At 50.8% G+C, this 17,522-nt stretch overlaps 1 protein-coding gene across 1 annotated transcript in view; it reads right to left on the minus strand.

The window, feature by feature from the left end:
• DAB2IP (DAB2 interacting protein) overlaps positions 1–17,522 on the minus strand; it is a 122,806-nt gene that overhangs the window by 18,755 nt on the left and 86,529 nt on the right. The window contains 5 exon segments of the mRNA XM_079324492.1: positions 1,050–1,194; positions 8,381–8,746; positions 8,748–8,936; positions 11,066–11,164; positions 16,293–16,446. Coding sequence (XP_079180618.1) covers positions 1,050–1,194; positions 8,381–8,746; positions 8,748–8,936; positions 11,066–11,164; positions 16,293–16,446 — 953 coding nt within the window.

Here is a 17,522-nt window from a genome sequence, read left to right on the forward strand (position 1 = left end):
CACCTTGGCAGGTGATTCATCTCCCTGGGAAAAGGACACTCAGAACCAGTGCCCACAGTGAGCAGGAACCCCAGGCTCCTCCTGCACGAGATGGAAATGGCCTGGCAGCACTGAGCCCCCAAAAGGGAATATTTCAGAATTCTCTGATATCATTAATCTCCTGGCTTTTGAGAATTTTTATGAGTAATCTACTTACAGCTTTGCCTTCAACCAGAAAGCATTACAAGGCAGAAATAAATAATATTCCTTTTGCTATTCTTGTGGGCTCTCTGCCTGAATTTGCTCAATTATTTCCATTTCCTCAAGGTTTTTATTATTATCATTATTCTCTTAATAAAGTATTTATGGTTCTTTGCTCCTTGTTAAAATTATACAAATCCACTAGCAGGAACCCAGCATACTGAAAAATTAACACCTCAATAGAAACTCTGCTCATCCTGCCCTGGGATGTGGATCCAGTGGAAGCTCACAGAGCTTCCAAGGCAGCCTCTCCCCATCCTCGTGCTGTGTTCCCTGCATGCAGCAATTCCTTCCTGACCTGCCCAGAAGCAGAAGCTTCTAATTATTTTCATTTGCATCAAGAGAAGTATTTTTGGAGCCATAAACAGAGCCAGCACTTGGAAAAAAAAAACCACCAGGAGGGTTCCCAGTGCTGGAGGATCCGGGAGGCAGCACATCACTGCGACTTGGGAGATCTCATCTGACTGGGGAGTGCTGCAGGAGCTGGGCAGCATCTCTGCTGGGGGTGCAGGGGGGATTCAATCAGCCCACGACAGCCAGCACTGAGACAGGAGCCCTGGCAGGCAGCAGAATGCCTTCAGACATCCAAACATCCTCTTGCTATCTGCTCTGAAAGCAGATGAAGGCAGCAGCTCCACGGTCACCTTCACCTGGCAGCAGGAGCTGCCACTGCGGCCACGGCTGTGTCCAGGCTGGAGCTGCTGCCAGGGAAAGCTCCAGCAGGGGAGTGCTGGGGCCTCTGGAGGCCATCAGGGCTCAGGTGACACCCCAACCTCTGGGGCTGGGACCTGCCAACGCTCTGTACGTACCTAAGGCATCCTGTAAGTATTTCTGCCCCACCAGCTTCAGGTATTCTTCGATTGCTTTGGTGGCCAATGTGTTCTCCCTGAAAATGAGATGCTCATTCTCACCACAGCGATCAACTTCAGACATCATCAGGTCAGTCAAGAAATCCTGGAAAGCAAAGCCCATGGTGGGTCACCACGCACTGACACTGGTTCTGCAGAGCTGCAGCTCCCCAGCCCCACAGCTCCCACCTTTGTGACACACCCCAGGGACTGCAGGTGCTGCTGTGTCAACAGAACCTCATCACCTGCCCAAACTCCCTCAGAGATGAGGACTAATAAACCTCTGGAGAGCCCCAACTCTTGCACCCCAGCAATGGCTCATTCCACACCTGCCTCTCCATCAGTGCTGCTCTTGTGTCAGCCTCACGTTCTGGGGCTGAATCCTTTTCTCCCCTGTTAAACTTGGCTGTGTTTGGTGAACAACTGCACTAGCTGCAAACCATGCTCCAATGTCATGAGCCCAGTTAATGGCTGAGACACAGCCTGTGATATGCACTGAGATACTCAAATTTCCCATTTCCTCCCTATTCAAGGAGATAAACAGCACTGACAGCACCCACTTTGGGCACATTCTTGGTCTTGCACACAGCCACATCCATGGGATGTGATAATCCCTGTGCTGCAGAGGAATGACAGGGGTGGGCAGGAGCAGCCCCTGACAGCTGCCCCTGCATCAGTCTGGTCTCAGCTGCAAATTCCAGAGGAAAACCAGCATTTTAGAGCAAAGGCTGCTTCAGCCACAGCATCCACTGAGCAGGGGGTCAGGAGCTGCTGATCCAAGTGTGCTGCAGCCAGGCTGGGTCCAGGAGGAATGCCAGGCACCTGCTAATGCTGATACATGTTCTCTGCACTGCTCATGGACAGAGCAGCTCTGCCTGGCTCCTCCTCACTGCACCAGGTGCAGAGGTGTCACCACTCACCTGGTGACAATGGAAAGAGGCTGCTGGCACTGTGCAAATCATCCACATTAACCCTCTGACTGCCTCCCATGTAGAAGGCACAGAAATGATGACACACACATTCATTCATCTCCACAACCAAGGGCACCTTCTTAAACCCCTTTTCATTAAAACAACAATCTGCTTAGTAATAACCTTCCACTAAGAAATTCTTCATTTCCCTGACAGTCACAGCCCGTTCCTGGCAGGGGCAGCAGGAGCACCCCAGGCTGCCACACAGTGCCCCACATCCTGCCCCTGATGTCCCCAAGCACAGCAGAACTGCCATGGTCCAACCCCCACTGGGGAGAGGGGTCATCAGGTCCCACTCCCTGCCAGTGGCTGGATGGGAGCTTTGCACTAGAGGCAACTTGCTCTATTTCATTTCTCACATGGGCATCTCTGCATTGAAAGTTTAATCAAGGTTCAACAAACAGCTTTCCCCGAACCCAAGAGACCCAAATAATTTAATCCACGGACCCTGCACCACTGTGCTCCTGTCCCAGGCAAAGGCAAACCCTGGGGCAGGCAAGTGCCTGCCTGTGTAAGAACACAAGAGGAGGGGAGGTGATATCCCTACAGTACCCAACAATCCACTGCTCCCACCTTCCCACATCGCTCTGGGACCAACACACTGCCTTCACCTTCCCCCAAAACCCTCCAAAAAAGCCAGAGGATGAGTTTTGGGCTAAAAAAAAAAAGGCACTTCCATTATTTCTTTAGCCAGAAGATGCCCTTCCTCAAATCCTGCTACGTCTGCAACACTCCGGCAGCTGCAGAGGCAAAAATCCCTCCTGGAAGCAAAGCACGCGCCTCCCTCTGCTATTTTCTCTCATTTTGCCCTTTTTATCTGCCAAGCTGCAATGAAACTTTAAACCCTGCTCAAATCCCGTTAGTTGCTATCTGGGTAACTCTATCACCTTTATCTTCCCAGGGCTCTCCCAGGGTACGTTTCAATTCCAAGCCACCGCTCAGGCTGACACAAGGTGCTGATTCTTAATTAGCAGCCCCTGACCTTGGCTTTGCTTGATTCTCTTTCCTGTCACTTTCCCAACATACTAATTATCTCAGGAACACTGAGTTTTACAGCATCTCTTAGCCAAGTGTTTGCTTTTCCCCCTCCTGTGAGCTGAGCTCTGGCTGCTGAATCCTGGAAACCCAAGGCCAAGTGGGAACCAGACTTAATGTGAATTTGGTTGACTTGAGCTGATCTACAGAATTCACTAGAATTTAAAACGAGACAAGATTCCATGGCAAGACTCAATTCAAAGCCAGAAAAGATCCCCTGGAAATCTCTGCTGCTGTTATTATTCCCTCTGCAGCTCAGCTGGGAAAAAGACCCCTTGTCTCCAAAGTGGAAAGGAAAGCTGCTAAAGTCCCAGAGAACTCCATTATGGCACAGCACCCAAAGCTGAGGAATAACACTGCAGAATCTGAGCAGGGAAAGAGGGGAGAGCCAGGACACCCAGCAGCATCCATGGCTCAGGATTCTCCCTGTCCCTGCAGGTCTGGGCTGCAGAGCCACCCCCAGGCTGTAGGACCTGTCCTGGGGATGTGTCAGGGGTCAGGATTCCCCCAGGCAGTGTCTTTGGGTGAGTTCCTCTGCAGGGACTGCTCTGGGCAGCTCCTGAGCCATGGGGGGTCAGTTCCTGTGACATCCTGCATTTCTGTCCCAGAGCCACTGCCCAGACCTTTACTTCTTCCCTTCCCTCCACATGGAAAAGCCACATTGCCTCTGGATCCCACTTCTGCTATCTCTGCCTTAAGTACTCCAGCAGCCAGCACTCAGAAGACACAAATGGAATGCAAATACTTGTGGAATCCCTCCGGGGGCCTCACTCACCCACATACAAGGTCCTGAATAAAATGCAATAACTAAAGCCAATAAAACTCCCTGTTTCTGAGCAGCAGAGATCAGCAGGGGGTTGTTTTCAGTTAGGGCCCCTGGCAGTAGAAGAAAATAAGATGCTTTATTTCATTACATGGGAGTTGAGAGGGGAAGGAAGAGGTCTACAGTCAAAATTAAGGGCTGTGGCACTGTTCTCCAGGCTTGTTCCCATGTTTATTTCAAGGCTTTTTGCTCCAGACTGGACGGATCTGAACCTGTGCGACCCCAGTCACTGCACATATGCTGATAAAGAAGAGCAATTCATAAATAAATTCAGAGCATGACAGCACAGGGCTGCACTGGTCTCCATTCTGCACATGCACCAGGCTGTGCTGTCCCAGGCAGGAGCAGCAGCCCCAGTGCCTGGGGTGGCACTGGCAGTGCCTGGCCCCTGCTCTGAGCACAGGAGGCAGGAGCCTGGAGCCAGGGCTGTGCTGGGAGCAGCAGCACTGCCAAGGCAGCTGACAACCAACACAAGTCTTGTAGGATGTGTCCTGCCCAAACCCAGGAAGGTCTCCTGGTCTCTCTGGGGTGTGTCCAGATTGGGGTGCCAGGGAGCTGAGGAGAGCTGGGCTCCCCTGGGGTCACACACCTCTGCTATTGGAACTGACTGATGGGCAGATTGACTTTGAAATAATAAGGTTCTCCAAATCACAAGCCTGATTAATAGGATTGACTTAACCTTAAGAGGATTGAATTGATAAAGGTAATAAGATTATTGCTTATTTCAAAGGCCAGCTCAGAGTCCAGCTGGGCCCTTATGCAAAGGTGAAAAACACCAGTGGCTGGCAGGGCTGAGGTTTCAGGTGGAGCACTGGGACACACCCAGGGGGAGGGAACTGCAGCACAGGCAGCAGGAGCAGGGAAAGGAGAGCAGCAGAGGGGCAGCAGCTGGGTGCTGCACAGATGGTGTGAAACCAAGGACCCCACCCCAAATTCTCCACTCTTCCATCACAGTTCCTCTGAGGATCTGCTCCAGATACTTCTCTGCCAGGAAATAGAGTGATGTTCCCTCCTTTGAACCCTGGAACTCATCCATGACACTTTTAGCCTTTTCTGAATGTCCTTGGGAGAAGGTGGTGAATGGCAATGTGAGGGTTAACTCACAGAATCTGTGTCCATCACCTTGCTCAGGGAAATAAATAAACCTGAGGGATGCAACACTAACACACTGAGTAACCTCTCCTGTCCCTGCCTGAGCCCAGCACTTTTCCACAGCCCTGACCCAGCCCTGCCTCTGCCACTGGAACGTGGGGCTCCAACACATCCACACGGGGGGAGCAGCTACATCTGCTCAGCTGAGGCACATCCTGCAGCACAAACAAACAGGGACACATGTTTATTCCTCACTCCATTCCCAACACCATAAATATTTATTTCCAGTGAGCAGCTGGTTAGTTAGAGCTTTGTCTAATGCTGGGTTTGATCTACCAGCGCTCTGGACAAGAGAAGTTTTTTGTATATTTATGGTCATGAACTGAGCTCTGGGAGCTCTAAGCCCTGAAACAAATCTAAGCATGGGAAGTATTTTGGAAACATCAGAAGTCCTTTAGGAAGGATGCAGCCACCTATCCAGAACCACATCACAGGAGCCACACCAAGCCCTGTAAGGCAGGACTGAGCACTCCTGGTTACTGAAGCAGAGCTGCTTTGTGCCTTTGTGCCTTTTGTCTGTGGGTTGCAAAACGTGAAAACTGTGAGCAGCCCCACATCCTTACAGGGAACAAACACTTCATCAGTGCTCACTAGGAACATGAAAACAGGTAACAAGTGAAGGACTGAGCTGGGAGGCCACATCTCTGTTCCAACCACCAAACATCCCCTTCAGCCTTTCCTGCTGTAAGGCACAGGGAACACCCCAGAGCTGATGGAGCACTGGATGATTTTCCAGCGGGCTGGGGCTGCTCCCTCCCTCCCCGAGTGGCTGCACTCAGACCCTTCTCCAACCCTCTTAGTGCTCAGGGCTCTCAGGCTGCCCCGTGCAGACCAACCCAGCACTGCAGGGGTGAGGCTCTTCCCTCCCCACACACACATCAGGGAAGCACAGACTCCACTCCAGAGGGGACTCTGCTCCCGTGCCCCACCTTTTAACCTACTGTGACACAGCCCAAGAAGAAGCAGAGATCCAGGGAAAAAAATCAGCTACAGCCCTTGTCCCCCTTCCACCTGCAGCCCCAGGTGTCCGACTCTGGGTTTTAGCAGCTCCAGGTGATCACACCTGGCTGGCAGAGTGTCCCTCGGTGTCTGGGGGTAAGGATGGCCCTGCCTCCCCAGGGACCTTGGCCCATCCCAGCTCTCCCTGGGCACACACAGGACCCGTCCCGGCCTCATGAAGGGATCACCCCCATTGACAGCGAATCGCTGCAGCAAAACAGGGCCCGGAACGGCACAAGAGCAATGAGCTGCTAACGAGCGCTCCGAGATCATCTACCGGACACTTGTTCTGCAGTCAGTAATTGCTGCTTGAGGTCAGCTACAGCAGCCAGGAGCTACAGAACCCCTTCATCAGAGAAATCAATCGGTGCCTGCCGATGGCTGCAGGGCAGGGGGGCTCCGAGGGGCTCCTGGTGATGCACAAGGATGAGGAAATCACCTCCAGCCCCCGAGGGGACAGAGCCTGGAGCTGGGGGGTCCCTGCCCGCTGCCCCTGCACTCAGGGGTCAGGGTGGTGGGGGCTCTCCTGAGGGGCACTGGGCTGCACCCACGTCCCCCAAGCAGGGCTGAGGGGCTGCTTTCTTCTCTCATTCATTATTTTCTACCTTTCCGCTGCTTTTCCCTCTCCCAGCTTGTCCAGCCCAGGATGCAGCACCTGGTCCCCATGCTCCAATAACTCCTGTTGCTCTGACAGCTCCCCAAACCCTCTGCTAATGCTGATGGCAGATGACAGGCAGGGAAAGCAGAAGCTCCATTTTAGGGGAAAAGTCATCAAGCCTGTTTACTGTTTGCTATGTCCCCTGTGTAGAGCCTCTGGGATCTCAAGCACTGATGCAGACACATGTCTGGAAACACACTTGCTCTCTCTGGAGCCTCTCCAGTACTGAGAGGCAGAAGAAAAAGGCTGGAGCAGTGACAGCCACACTCAGTCATGCCCACACATGATCCATGGTGATTAAGGCTGGGATGACACTTGAAGCCTTTTGCACCAGAATTGTTTAAACCATGGACAGGCTGTTTCATGGCAATGGCATTGCCACAGAGCCTGGCATTAGGGCTGCAGGAGCCACAGTGAGGGGCAGCAGAGCCCAGGAACCATGGGCTGCCAGCTCTGGAGCCCTGGAGCAAGGAGTGAGCAGAGACACCAAGCACAGCTCCTTGTGGAGCCCCAGTGTTATTCCACAGCCCCACAGTCCTGCCCTGCACTCCCAGGATCAGGAGGCTTTAACAGAGCTATTTTCTCTGCTGCTGCAACAGCAGGGCCTGCTCCCAATCCTCTCAGCAAGCTTTGCCTGCCTTGAACTAGATCAGGAGGCCAAGCCACTTCTCTGTCCAACAGATGGCAACTAAACCTAATCCACGAGCCCGGCCACGGGCCCTGGCAGCTGCCAAGGAGGCAGAGCCTTGTGACTGCCCCTCAGGTGAGGAGCTCGTGTCTCCTCAGCACTGCAAAGCTTTGGACATCTTGCCCTTCCCGAGTCCTCCCCTGCAGAGAGCAGGGAGATGGTAACACACAGACAGTGATGCTTCAGCTGCTGCAGCCCTGACACAGGAGGATGCTCTGCAGTGGGGTCACTCCCTGCCCTGTGTGCTGGGCACCTCAGCAAGGAAGGGCATTCCAGCCCACCCTGCCTGCTCCCTCACAGATCACAACTCCCACTCTCTGCCTCCTCCTGGCCTGCTGCTTCCCCAGACCTGGCAGGGCACTCCCAACCAGGAAGGAGGCTCAAAGTGATCCACAAAGGCTGAACTCCCACCACGTGCAAGTTGGTGCCATCAACCCCCAACCAGCACTGCCATGGCACCCCCCTGGACCCCCTTCCAAAAGGAGTAGGACAGACCCTGAGGACCACGAGCTGATCCAGAGACATGCATTCCTGCAGATCTGCAATTCTGGAGGGGCTGCTCACAGCTACCACTGTGCAGGGTGCTCTGTGCAGAGGGAGCAGAGCACAGAACCTGCTGGGTTCCCCAGGAATAACCAGCACACACAGGCAGCTCAGCTCAGGCCAGCACTGCTTACATTCCATCCTGGAAATCTGCCTTCTTGCTTACTTTCACAACTCTGACTGTTTATACAGAAAGAGTCTGGCCCCTGGCCTCCAGAAGAAGAGTGAGGGAAAGTGGCTCAGTTGCTGTCTCGTGGTCCCACCAACCTCTCTGCTAATTAAGCAACTCGTGCCGTGTGTGCTACCAACTTGTTTGCAACCAAAAGAAAAACAGAGCATTCTAACAACAGCCCAACCTCTGAGTTTTCCCAAGCCACTCAGCCCCCCCAGTGCCTGGGGGACACTCCCTGTGGCAGCTCCTACCTTGGCCTTGCCCGTGCTCTGCAGGATGTGCACCAGTGCCGACGCCATCTCCTCCTTGTTCTTGACGCTCAGCGCGGGCTCCAGCACCGAGCACAGCACCATGTAATTGTTGGTGATGTACTCAGCAAACTCCTTGTACATCTCCATGGGCAGGATGCTCATGCTCTGGTAGCGGGATTTGATGCGGATCATGGGCCCTGGGGATTTGCCCTTGCCAGGGTTGGGGCTCAGCACTGGGTACCATTTCTCCACAAACTGCCGGCCCGTCACCGAGCTCACCGGGATGTTCACCTGCCCAATGAAATTGGTCTTGTCCTTCTTCTTCTTCTTGTCAGTCTCTTTGTATAAGTGCACAGTAATGTTTTTTGAGTGATGGGAGGTTATTGAATTCAAAGTGCTCCCCCCAAAAGACATTATCAGTTTTCAATTTACAGGTAGTTCGTGCATAAAGAACGTCATCCAGGCATAATTCACACAAGTACTTTTTCTTAGCTGGCAGGTCCTTGGCTTCAATAATCCATAACTTTAACATATTCTCTACCCTTCTGCTGTTGTCCTGAAAAAAAAGATGCAAAGAAAAAAAGGTCAATAAAAAAACCCCACAAAGCCAAGCACAACAAAACTGGAGATATGAATTAATTATTTCGGATGTGCTAAATGAGCGGAGGCTTAATTACACTTTATTTTAAGGAAATACTGGCTCTCAAGAATTTGCATAATAACACTACTTATGTTAATTTTCCAAAATATCATCGTGCTCTCCATGTCTGTTGGTGCCAATTAATATAAGGAACAAGGGAGATAAAACCCCTCCAAATCATAAATGTGCCATTTCCCATTCCCTGCCAAGAGGGCCTCTGAAGAATCCAAAAGAACCTCATGGTCCTGAATGGTTTGTGCAAAGCAGAAGCTGTTACAGGTACCTCACAGCCTCCTCTTCTTTCAGTAGAGCTGCTTTACAGCAGCACTGAGTTCATGCTATTTCCTGTAACACAAAAGGACCTGAACACACACCCAGAGATCACCTCAACCATGTGGGAATGCCACCACCAACAAAGGGAAAAAACTGCTTGTAAAGCTCACCATACTTTAGGGCAGAAGTCCAGAGCACCCAAGTAAAAAGCTGAGAGGAATCTTGGGAGAGGGCATCCCATGGGAGAATCACAACAGTTCAGAAACAGAAATCTGCCTTGGGTATCTTTTAAACAACAACAGAGCCAAGAATCCTGTGGATCTTTCAGAGCTGCCTCGTGATGCTGACCTCATCCTGGAGGAACATCCAGGGGTATTTGCTGCAGGAATGACTCCAAAGATAAAACACTGGCAGCTGCACCACTGCTGGGATCCTGCAAACCCTGTTTTGTTTGGAAACCCCTCACTGAAACAGCAGCCACAGCTTACTCTGCTCAGCCCAGGAGTCTGGGCAGGAACATTCTGAAGTCCACAATGGGGTACTGTAGGTTCAGGAAGTACACACAGGAACTGCATGAGAACACTGAATTCCTGACAGAAATATCAAGTCAGATACTGAGAGTTTATTGTCTGTGAACTCAAACAAAGATGGAAAAATCAGCCACCAGTTACTGCAGGCTCTGAGATGATGGAAACACTTCCAAATGGATTTCCATTCAGCACTGCACCTTGAGGCCACAGTGACATGCCCAGCCCCATCTTATGTTCCAGGAGTTCTCTCATGCTCAGTGTGAGCACACAAACCTTGCCCAGCCCTCTCAGGTCAGGAAAAGCCCTTGGAAAGCACTGGAGCCACTGAACTCCACTAGAGGAACTGTGCTGACGCTGCCAGGGGCAGAAGGCCACCTCTCCCCTCCACTGCTCACACTCTGCTATTACAGGAAACCTTTTTTTCTGACATTTGGCACTGTGCTGGCAACAACAAACTCAGACTGAGGGCTCCTTTAGAACCCACCAGCCTGGACTGAATTAGTGTGCACAGCCAGGAGGAGTTCACAGGATCCCATCATTTGTGTCTCTCTGACCAGCAGAAGACCTGGTTGAGCTCATCAGCTGTAGAATCCTGCATTAATCCTGACCAATCTGTGCAGCCAACTCCAGCACAGCAGGGAAGAAGCAGCTGTACATTTTATTTTAGCATGTACTTAAGTCTTAGGGAGCCATAAAAATGCATATTGGTGTCCCTGTGTTCGAGTGAAGAGAAGGATTTGTTCCTGTAAATCCCAGGAGATGACTTTGCACCTCGACTGGCTGGGGAAGGGACTGAAGGGACTCCACTGTTGCCTCTGAGAAAGGAAATCTGAGCTTGTCCATCCCTGGAGCAGACTCTGCCAGGAGCTGACACGGGAACCCTTCACACTGTGCAGCCTTGTGACTCTGCTGGCAGCTACCTGACATCTGCCCCACAGCACTGGCAGGTGAAAGTCCTGTGGAAGGGGCAAGTGCCATCAGTAACAGCAACACTGAGGGTTCTTCAGGTCTGATCAATTCTCAGCAAGAGCTGAAGCAGCATGTGCTGAGAAGAGAGGGGAAGAAATAATTGGCCCTTGTCTGTAAATATAATTGTGGAAGAAAGCAATATGGAAAAAGGCTGACCCAGAGTTCCACTTCTCACTCCAATGACAATACTTCCCCTGCTGCTCTCATGCACTGGGCTATAAAATGTGATAACAAGGAGTGAAGCAGAGCAGAGGCACTGGCTCCCAGCCTCACCTTGTTGGGGTGCACGGCACGCCGCAGGTTCTCCATCCATTTATCTCGCTCCGCTGCCGAACGACACGAGAAGCATTTGCTGCCTGATGAAGTTGTCACCTACAGGGAAAGGAACAGGATCATGTCTTGACCAGCTCACTGCAGAGTGTGGTTCAGGGGAGAAGGGGACTTAGGGAAGATGCTAGTGGATTTTATTTTTTTTTTTTTTTTAAGTAAACAGCTTTAGCCAAGCATGAAGCAACAGCCCCTAAGGCTGGCAGAAAAACAGGACAACCCTGTATGTCACAGAAATAATCATAGAAGCAAATTCCAATTATTTCTCCTCTTCCACACCAGAAAACACTAGATAATGGGCCCCATGCATGTGATGCTTCAAACCACCAAGTTCCACAACTGAGAGAGTGCAAATCCTTAGATGAACTAAAAACAAATTGGAATTCCAAGTGGTTACTTGGCATTCCTCCAGGCTCAGCCCAAAGCCTGTGACAGTAACAACCCATTCCTTGTTTCCAGCAGAACACTGGGCTCCAAAAAGCTGCTTTCCCACCTTCCTCCTTCATGTCCTGTGGCTCCTGCAGCCCTTGCTGTGGAGATCACAGGGAAGGAGTGTTCTCTGCTGGCTGTGGTACAGCTCATACCAGCTCAGGGCCCAGTCAGGGCACTCTGAGCTCACAGCACCATCCCCAGCTGGGGAGAACCAGGGCAGCTTCCCACCCTGGACATGGCTCAAGTGCTGCTGAGCCCTCCTCTCACACTTCCAGGTTCATCCCAAGGGGTTTTCTGTACTCTTTGTGTGACTTTCTCTGGCCATTGGGAGTTCATAGGCAAGGTTTAAGAAACACACTCATAGCAGTGATGCTTTCCAGAGGTGCAAGTGCCCTTTATGGCTCATCACATTCCTGCTATCCCAGGGAAACTCAATCATACTGAATCCATGCAAGCACCACTGGCAGCCCAGAATGACAGGCACCAAATTTCCTTCCTATGCCCCCACACCAAACTTCCCTGGCACCAAAGCCAAGAGGTCCCTGCAGCTGCTCTTGACTCACAGACATTCCCAAGCCTCCATCCCCTCCACACGTGCTGCTCCTGACCCCCAGCAACGTGGCTGCAGCTCTCTGCCCTTTGCATTTGCTTTTGTCCAGCAACATTCACCACGTTCAGCTCTGCTGGGAGCCTCAATGGACCTGGCTGGTGCTTTGAATAACTCCCCTCTGAGCTTCATTTCCGCCAGTCTCAACCTGCAGAGTTATTTGTGAGTGCTTTATCATCTCCCAGTGTTTGTGTTTACACACTGTGCACTGGGTTATCAGCTTCTGGGAGACACAATCTCCTTTAATTTCATGTATCTCCCAGAAGCCCAACCTGTTCTTACAGCAGAGCTGGCACTCACTAAGATTTGTCATTAGCAAACCTCAATGATAAGTTGAGCACATCCTTTCCTTTGAACACAGAGCAGGGCAGAATGGGGCCTGTTCTGTTTTTACATAAAAACGCAAAGAATCTTCCAACTCTTGATATTCCAAAGGTTTTCCCCTGCAGAGACACTCTCCCAGTCCTTGCAGACTTTTATACTCTGCCTGTAGAATACATTCTGCTGTGAACAAATTCTCCTGCAGCTCCAAGAACAGACTCCAGTGGGATCTTTCCAGCATCCTTTCACACTCCAGAGTATTTCCAGCTTCTTCACAATCTCCCCTGACAAACACCCCTGCCTCATCTCCTCTCTTCTGCTGCCAACCTGAACCTTCCCACATGGACTTCTGCAGGCACACACGACTGTCACTGCATTTTCTTGCCACATTTAGGTAAACACATGAATTATCAAGGCCAAATCCATAACTGAATTTTAAATTGAATTTTATTCTAAATAATTTATCATTATTAATTATAGATTAATCTTTCAAAACCTAAAAAACCCTGTAACTGAAGTGAGAGAAGGGGAAAATCGTGTGTCAGATATGAAGTGTGTCTTGTTCTGATGGGAGCTGAAGATCACAGCTACCATGTGTGACCAAAAATGTAATTTTCCCCAGATATGCAATCAGGTCCCAGCTTTGAGTTCTGACTTTAATATTATATACTACTAATGATCTTTATGAGATATTAATTATCTTTATAAAGAGAACATTCTAGTCTCATCAAGATTTTGGATATGCTAGAATACTGTTAATGTACAGGATAAACTCAATTAATAAAACCCATTAATTTCTGAAATGTTACTTTTCCTATTCATTATCCTCAGTCCTTGGATGGGTGATCTGTTGAGATAAAATCTTGTCCTTTTTAAGACAGTCTTAAGGTACAGGGTGGCTTGAAGGGAGTTGCATGGAGCAGCAGGGGATGAGGACTGAGCTGTGAAGGTGCCCAGAGCATTTCCCAGGGCTCAGCTGCAGCTGCTCCAGCATCCCAAGGGCAGCAATGGCCAACGTTTGCACAGCTGGAGCAAATTCAGTGCTGCTAAATTTAGCTCCACTAAATTCTCCCTTGCTGAGGCAAGGCCAGGATGAGGCAACAGGCTCAGTTGTACTGGAGCAACCACAGCTTGTGTTTCCCTCAGCTGTGTCCTGGGACAAGGCTTTGCCCTGCCAAGACCTGAGAGAGCCCCTCAGCCCTAATGGCCATGGCTGGCCCAGGACCCCAAAACCAGGGCCAGGACCAGGCTCTGGGCTGTGGCACAGCTGAGATGCCCACGGTGTACTGAGCACAGGCAGTGCCATGGGATGATGTGCTGACTGAGGAGTCTTGCAAGGAGAAAGAAGATGATGCTGAGTAATTTAAAAAAAAAAAAAAATCAATGAAGGAAACAAGTAAATACCGACTGCCAAGTACTCAGCAAGTGAGAAAAAAGCAAAACTAAGTAAGCAGAAAAAGCTAAAAGCAGCCTGTGGAAAAGCCCTGCCTTGGTGCTGTGCTCCCTGGCAGAGCTGAGCACGTCTTAATGCAGGGTGGGAGAGAAGGGAGGAACCATTCCCTGCACCTCATCCACCAGCTGCCTCCCAACGAGCCACTTGGTTGTTTTCCACTGCAGATGGCTCTGGCACCTCTCGCTTTTGTCTCCGTCTGGCTGCGCTGCCAGTTCCTCTCCCCCCGCCCGCTCCATCTGCAGCCGGGTCAGACCCGCCCGGCCCGGCCCGGCCCGGGGAGGAGCCGCGGCAGCCGAGCACGGACGGGAACAGCTCCCGAGACACTGTCCTGTCCCGAGACACTGTCCTGTCCCGAGACACTGTCCTGTCCCTGTCCTGTCCCGAGACACTGTCCTGTCCCTGTCCCGAGACACTGTCCTGTCCCTGTCCCGAGACACTGTCCTGTCCCTGTCCTGTCCCGAGACACTGTCCTGTCCCTGTCCCGAGACACTGTCCTGTCCTGTCCCGAGACACTGTCCTGTCCCTGCTCCCCAGGCACTGTCCTGTCCCTGCTCCCGAGACACTGTCCTGTCCCTGTCCTGTCCCGAGACACTGACCTGCCCCTGCTCCCAAGGCACTGTCCCTGTCCCATCCCTGTCCACCCACCCAGTGCCAGCAGAAGGTGGAATCTGAGCAGGGCTGGCAGTGCCCAGCAGCAGCTCAGCTGCCCCCACCCCTGGGAGCTGGCAGGGCTCCTCACCTGGCACCCTGGGGCAGGGCTGCTGTCCCAGGACATGCCCTGAGTGTCCATCAGGACACAGCTGGGGCTGCAGTCACTGCCCAACAGGGATCTCAGCAGATCTGCAAACTCATCCCAGGGCTGAGCTCACTCCCAGCTTGGAAGAGGCTCTCAGGAGACACGAGACCAAGGCATTGACACAAAATGCCATTTAGCTCTCACCTCAGTCCCTCCTGCTGGAGCTTGTTGGTGAGCAGCCACCAGTGACAAATCAATGTCCCTGTTGTTTCCTGGCATTCCTCCTCTGCTCTGCAGGGTTTGCAGAACAGCAATTAACACGTTCTTTTTTTACAGTGTGACTTCTCTTTATCCAACTCACTTAACCCCAAAATTTTCTTCCTTCTTCCAAGTGCATGGCTTGTGTAATTTCCCTCTCACTCAACTTTCTACAAGTTCTGTTCATATCCCTTCCTCTCCTCTTGTGGGCTGAAAGAATTGGTAAACAACTCTTATATTATGGATGTCACATCCATTTTCCATCTAGCTTCATTTTATCTTTCTTGAGTGGAATGCAGTAGAGGACACATAATTTACAAAACTGTTCCCCTCCTGACCCATTGCACTTGCTCAATTCCACAAAGAATGAACAGCACTGCAAAATTTATACCTCAGCCAACTACAGAGTTTGTTTGAGGCTATTTTTTGTAATACTGTTTTCATGCTACCCACTTATATTTTAAGGAATAGATTTTTTAACTCACTTATTTCAAAATGTGCTGTTTTCAGTAAAGAAAAATGTCTTTATCTTTCCAGTCTGACTCCTTTTGAACACCGACATGTGTTCTCATCCAGCCCTGCCCATCCAAGGACAGCCTGCAGCCCCATCACCCCTACAGCACAATCCAAGCACAGCTACACCATTTATCTGCTTCTCTGTGTCCAAGCACTAACAGGTGATATGTGCTCTTCACAGAAACACAAATATCCACCACCTTATTACTGTAAGAAAACCATTTCCCAGTTCTGTACCCAGCCACTGCCATAAGCAATAATACTTTGCCATCCACAATTCAGGACAAATGATTCCCAAGATATCCTGTACTGAATTATCCAGCTACAGCCTGGCTTGTATGTGTCCTACTCCCTCCTGCTAGCACAGACCTTACCACATGCCATAACAGATGTCAAAGTAATCTGAAATACTCACAGATTTTTCTATTTACCCAAACAAGGGAAGCTTCAGTTTTCTAGACAAAGTCCCCCACACTCCCACTGACAGCAGCAGGCTGGCTCTGTGACCACAAGTAATGTCTTTGGGAACACTGAGTAGGGATTAGCACTTCCCAATATCTGTATGAACATAAACTGTAGGAGCATAAACAAATTTCTGCTCTGCTGATACACAGCCCTAAGCAGTGCAGCACCTGTGCCAGCAGCTCTGCTGCCACAGTGCTTACAAGGAGCTCATTGCTCTGATTGTGTGGATATGATCCTCCTTGGAAAGATGGGAGCAATTTTCTGCCTCTGAAATGGTCTCTGTGCAGCAATTCTGAGCAGCAATGTTTGGTAACAGCCAGAGCCCAGCTGCCAGCCCACAGCTGGCTCCCAGCACAGCAGGAACAGCCCCAGCACAGCTCCTTACCTCAAAGCAGTAGTCTTGTCCCAGGATGCTGCTGTGGACTGGCTTGATGACCACCTCCTCCTCCATGCTGAGATCCAGAGCCTCAACAGCACTGCTGGGGCTGAGCAGGGACTCGTGGGAGCGCGATTCCTTCAGCCTCGGCATTAGATGGGATCTGCGGGAAACGGGACCTGTCAGTGCTGCTGCCCTGCCACAGGGATCTGCTGGCAGCATCTGCACAATATTCCTGGGAATGTTCCATCATGAATAACCAAGGGCCCTGAAGGACAGGGCCTGCTACACCATCCCATTTGTAATTCCTTCTCTACAGGTTCCATGACAGTCAGTACGAGCAGTAGAGCAATTTTTCCAAACTCCGAGTCAATTCTTTAGAGGTTTGCACACTGGGGGGTCTCTGATCAACTGAATCAAACTCTAAATGGGCAACACACTTGCTGAGGGAGAGTTCCCAGGTGTGCTGTGTTCCTAAATGAGACTTGCCAGGTGTGCTGTGTTCCTAAATGAGACTTGCCCCTGTGCTGTGTAGCAGTGTGGCTGCACTGGAGGCCAGCTGGCCCCAGCACCCACTGCTGTCTCAGCAGCACCTGGTGCTGACAGAACCTCACCAAAACACCCACGTCTGGCTCTGGCACCAACAGCCTTTGGGCTCATGTGCTCTGTCTGATTGTCACACACATCTCTGGGATGGGGACAGTGTGGAAAATAAGGCTGTGATAGCCCTATTGATTGATCTAAATGCTCTGGAGTCCCACTGGCAGCATTTAGCAGCAGGGAGCCCACAGACAGTGAGCAGAGCACCATTTTTGAGACATCCAATACAATCAATGGTGTTGTAACTCTTAAAGCAAAACCAGAGAGCTCAAGGGGGGAAAAAAAACTCAAAAAACAAAAAAGGAAGATAGTTAAGTACTCCCAGGGAAAACACAGCAAACCCATAAAGTGGCAAGGGAAAAAATAACTTGAATGCAAAGGGAGCAGTTTCTCTATAGCTTGCACCACGTCAGATGCTCCTATGCCAGAGCTCTGATCACAGTAACTCTGACCTTTAAAACCTCTGGCAAGCACTTTGGGGGCTCCCAAAGAGCCCAAGTGTCCCTGTCCACAAAGGGAATGTGACTCCTTCTCCCAAGGCATGGAAGGACAGCAAGAGAGGAGTTTGTGATATTCTCAGCTTGGTCTTTCATCAGCCAAACAACAATGCTCCCAGTATACTCCCAGCTTGCTCTGATG

Source organism: Erithacus rubecula (assembly GCF_903797595.1).
Source record: "Erithacus rubecula genome assembly, chromosome: 21".
Lineage (NCBI taxonomy): Eukaryota > Metazoa > Chordata > Aves > Passeriformes > Muscicapidae > Erithacus > Erithacus rubecula.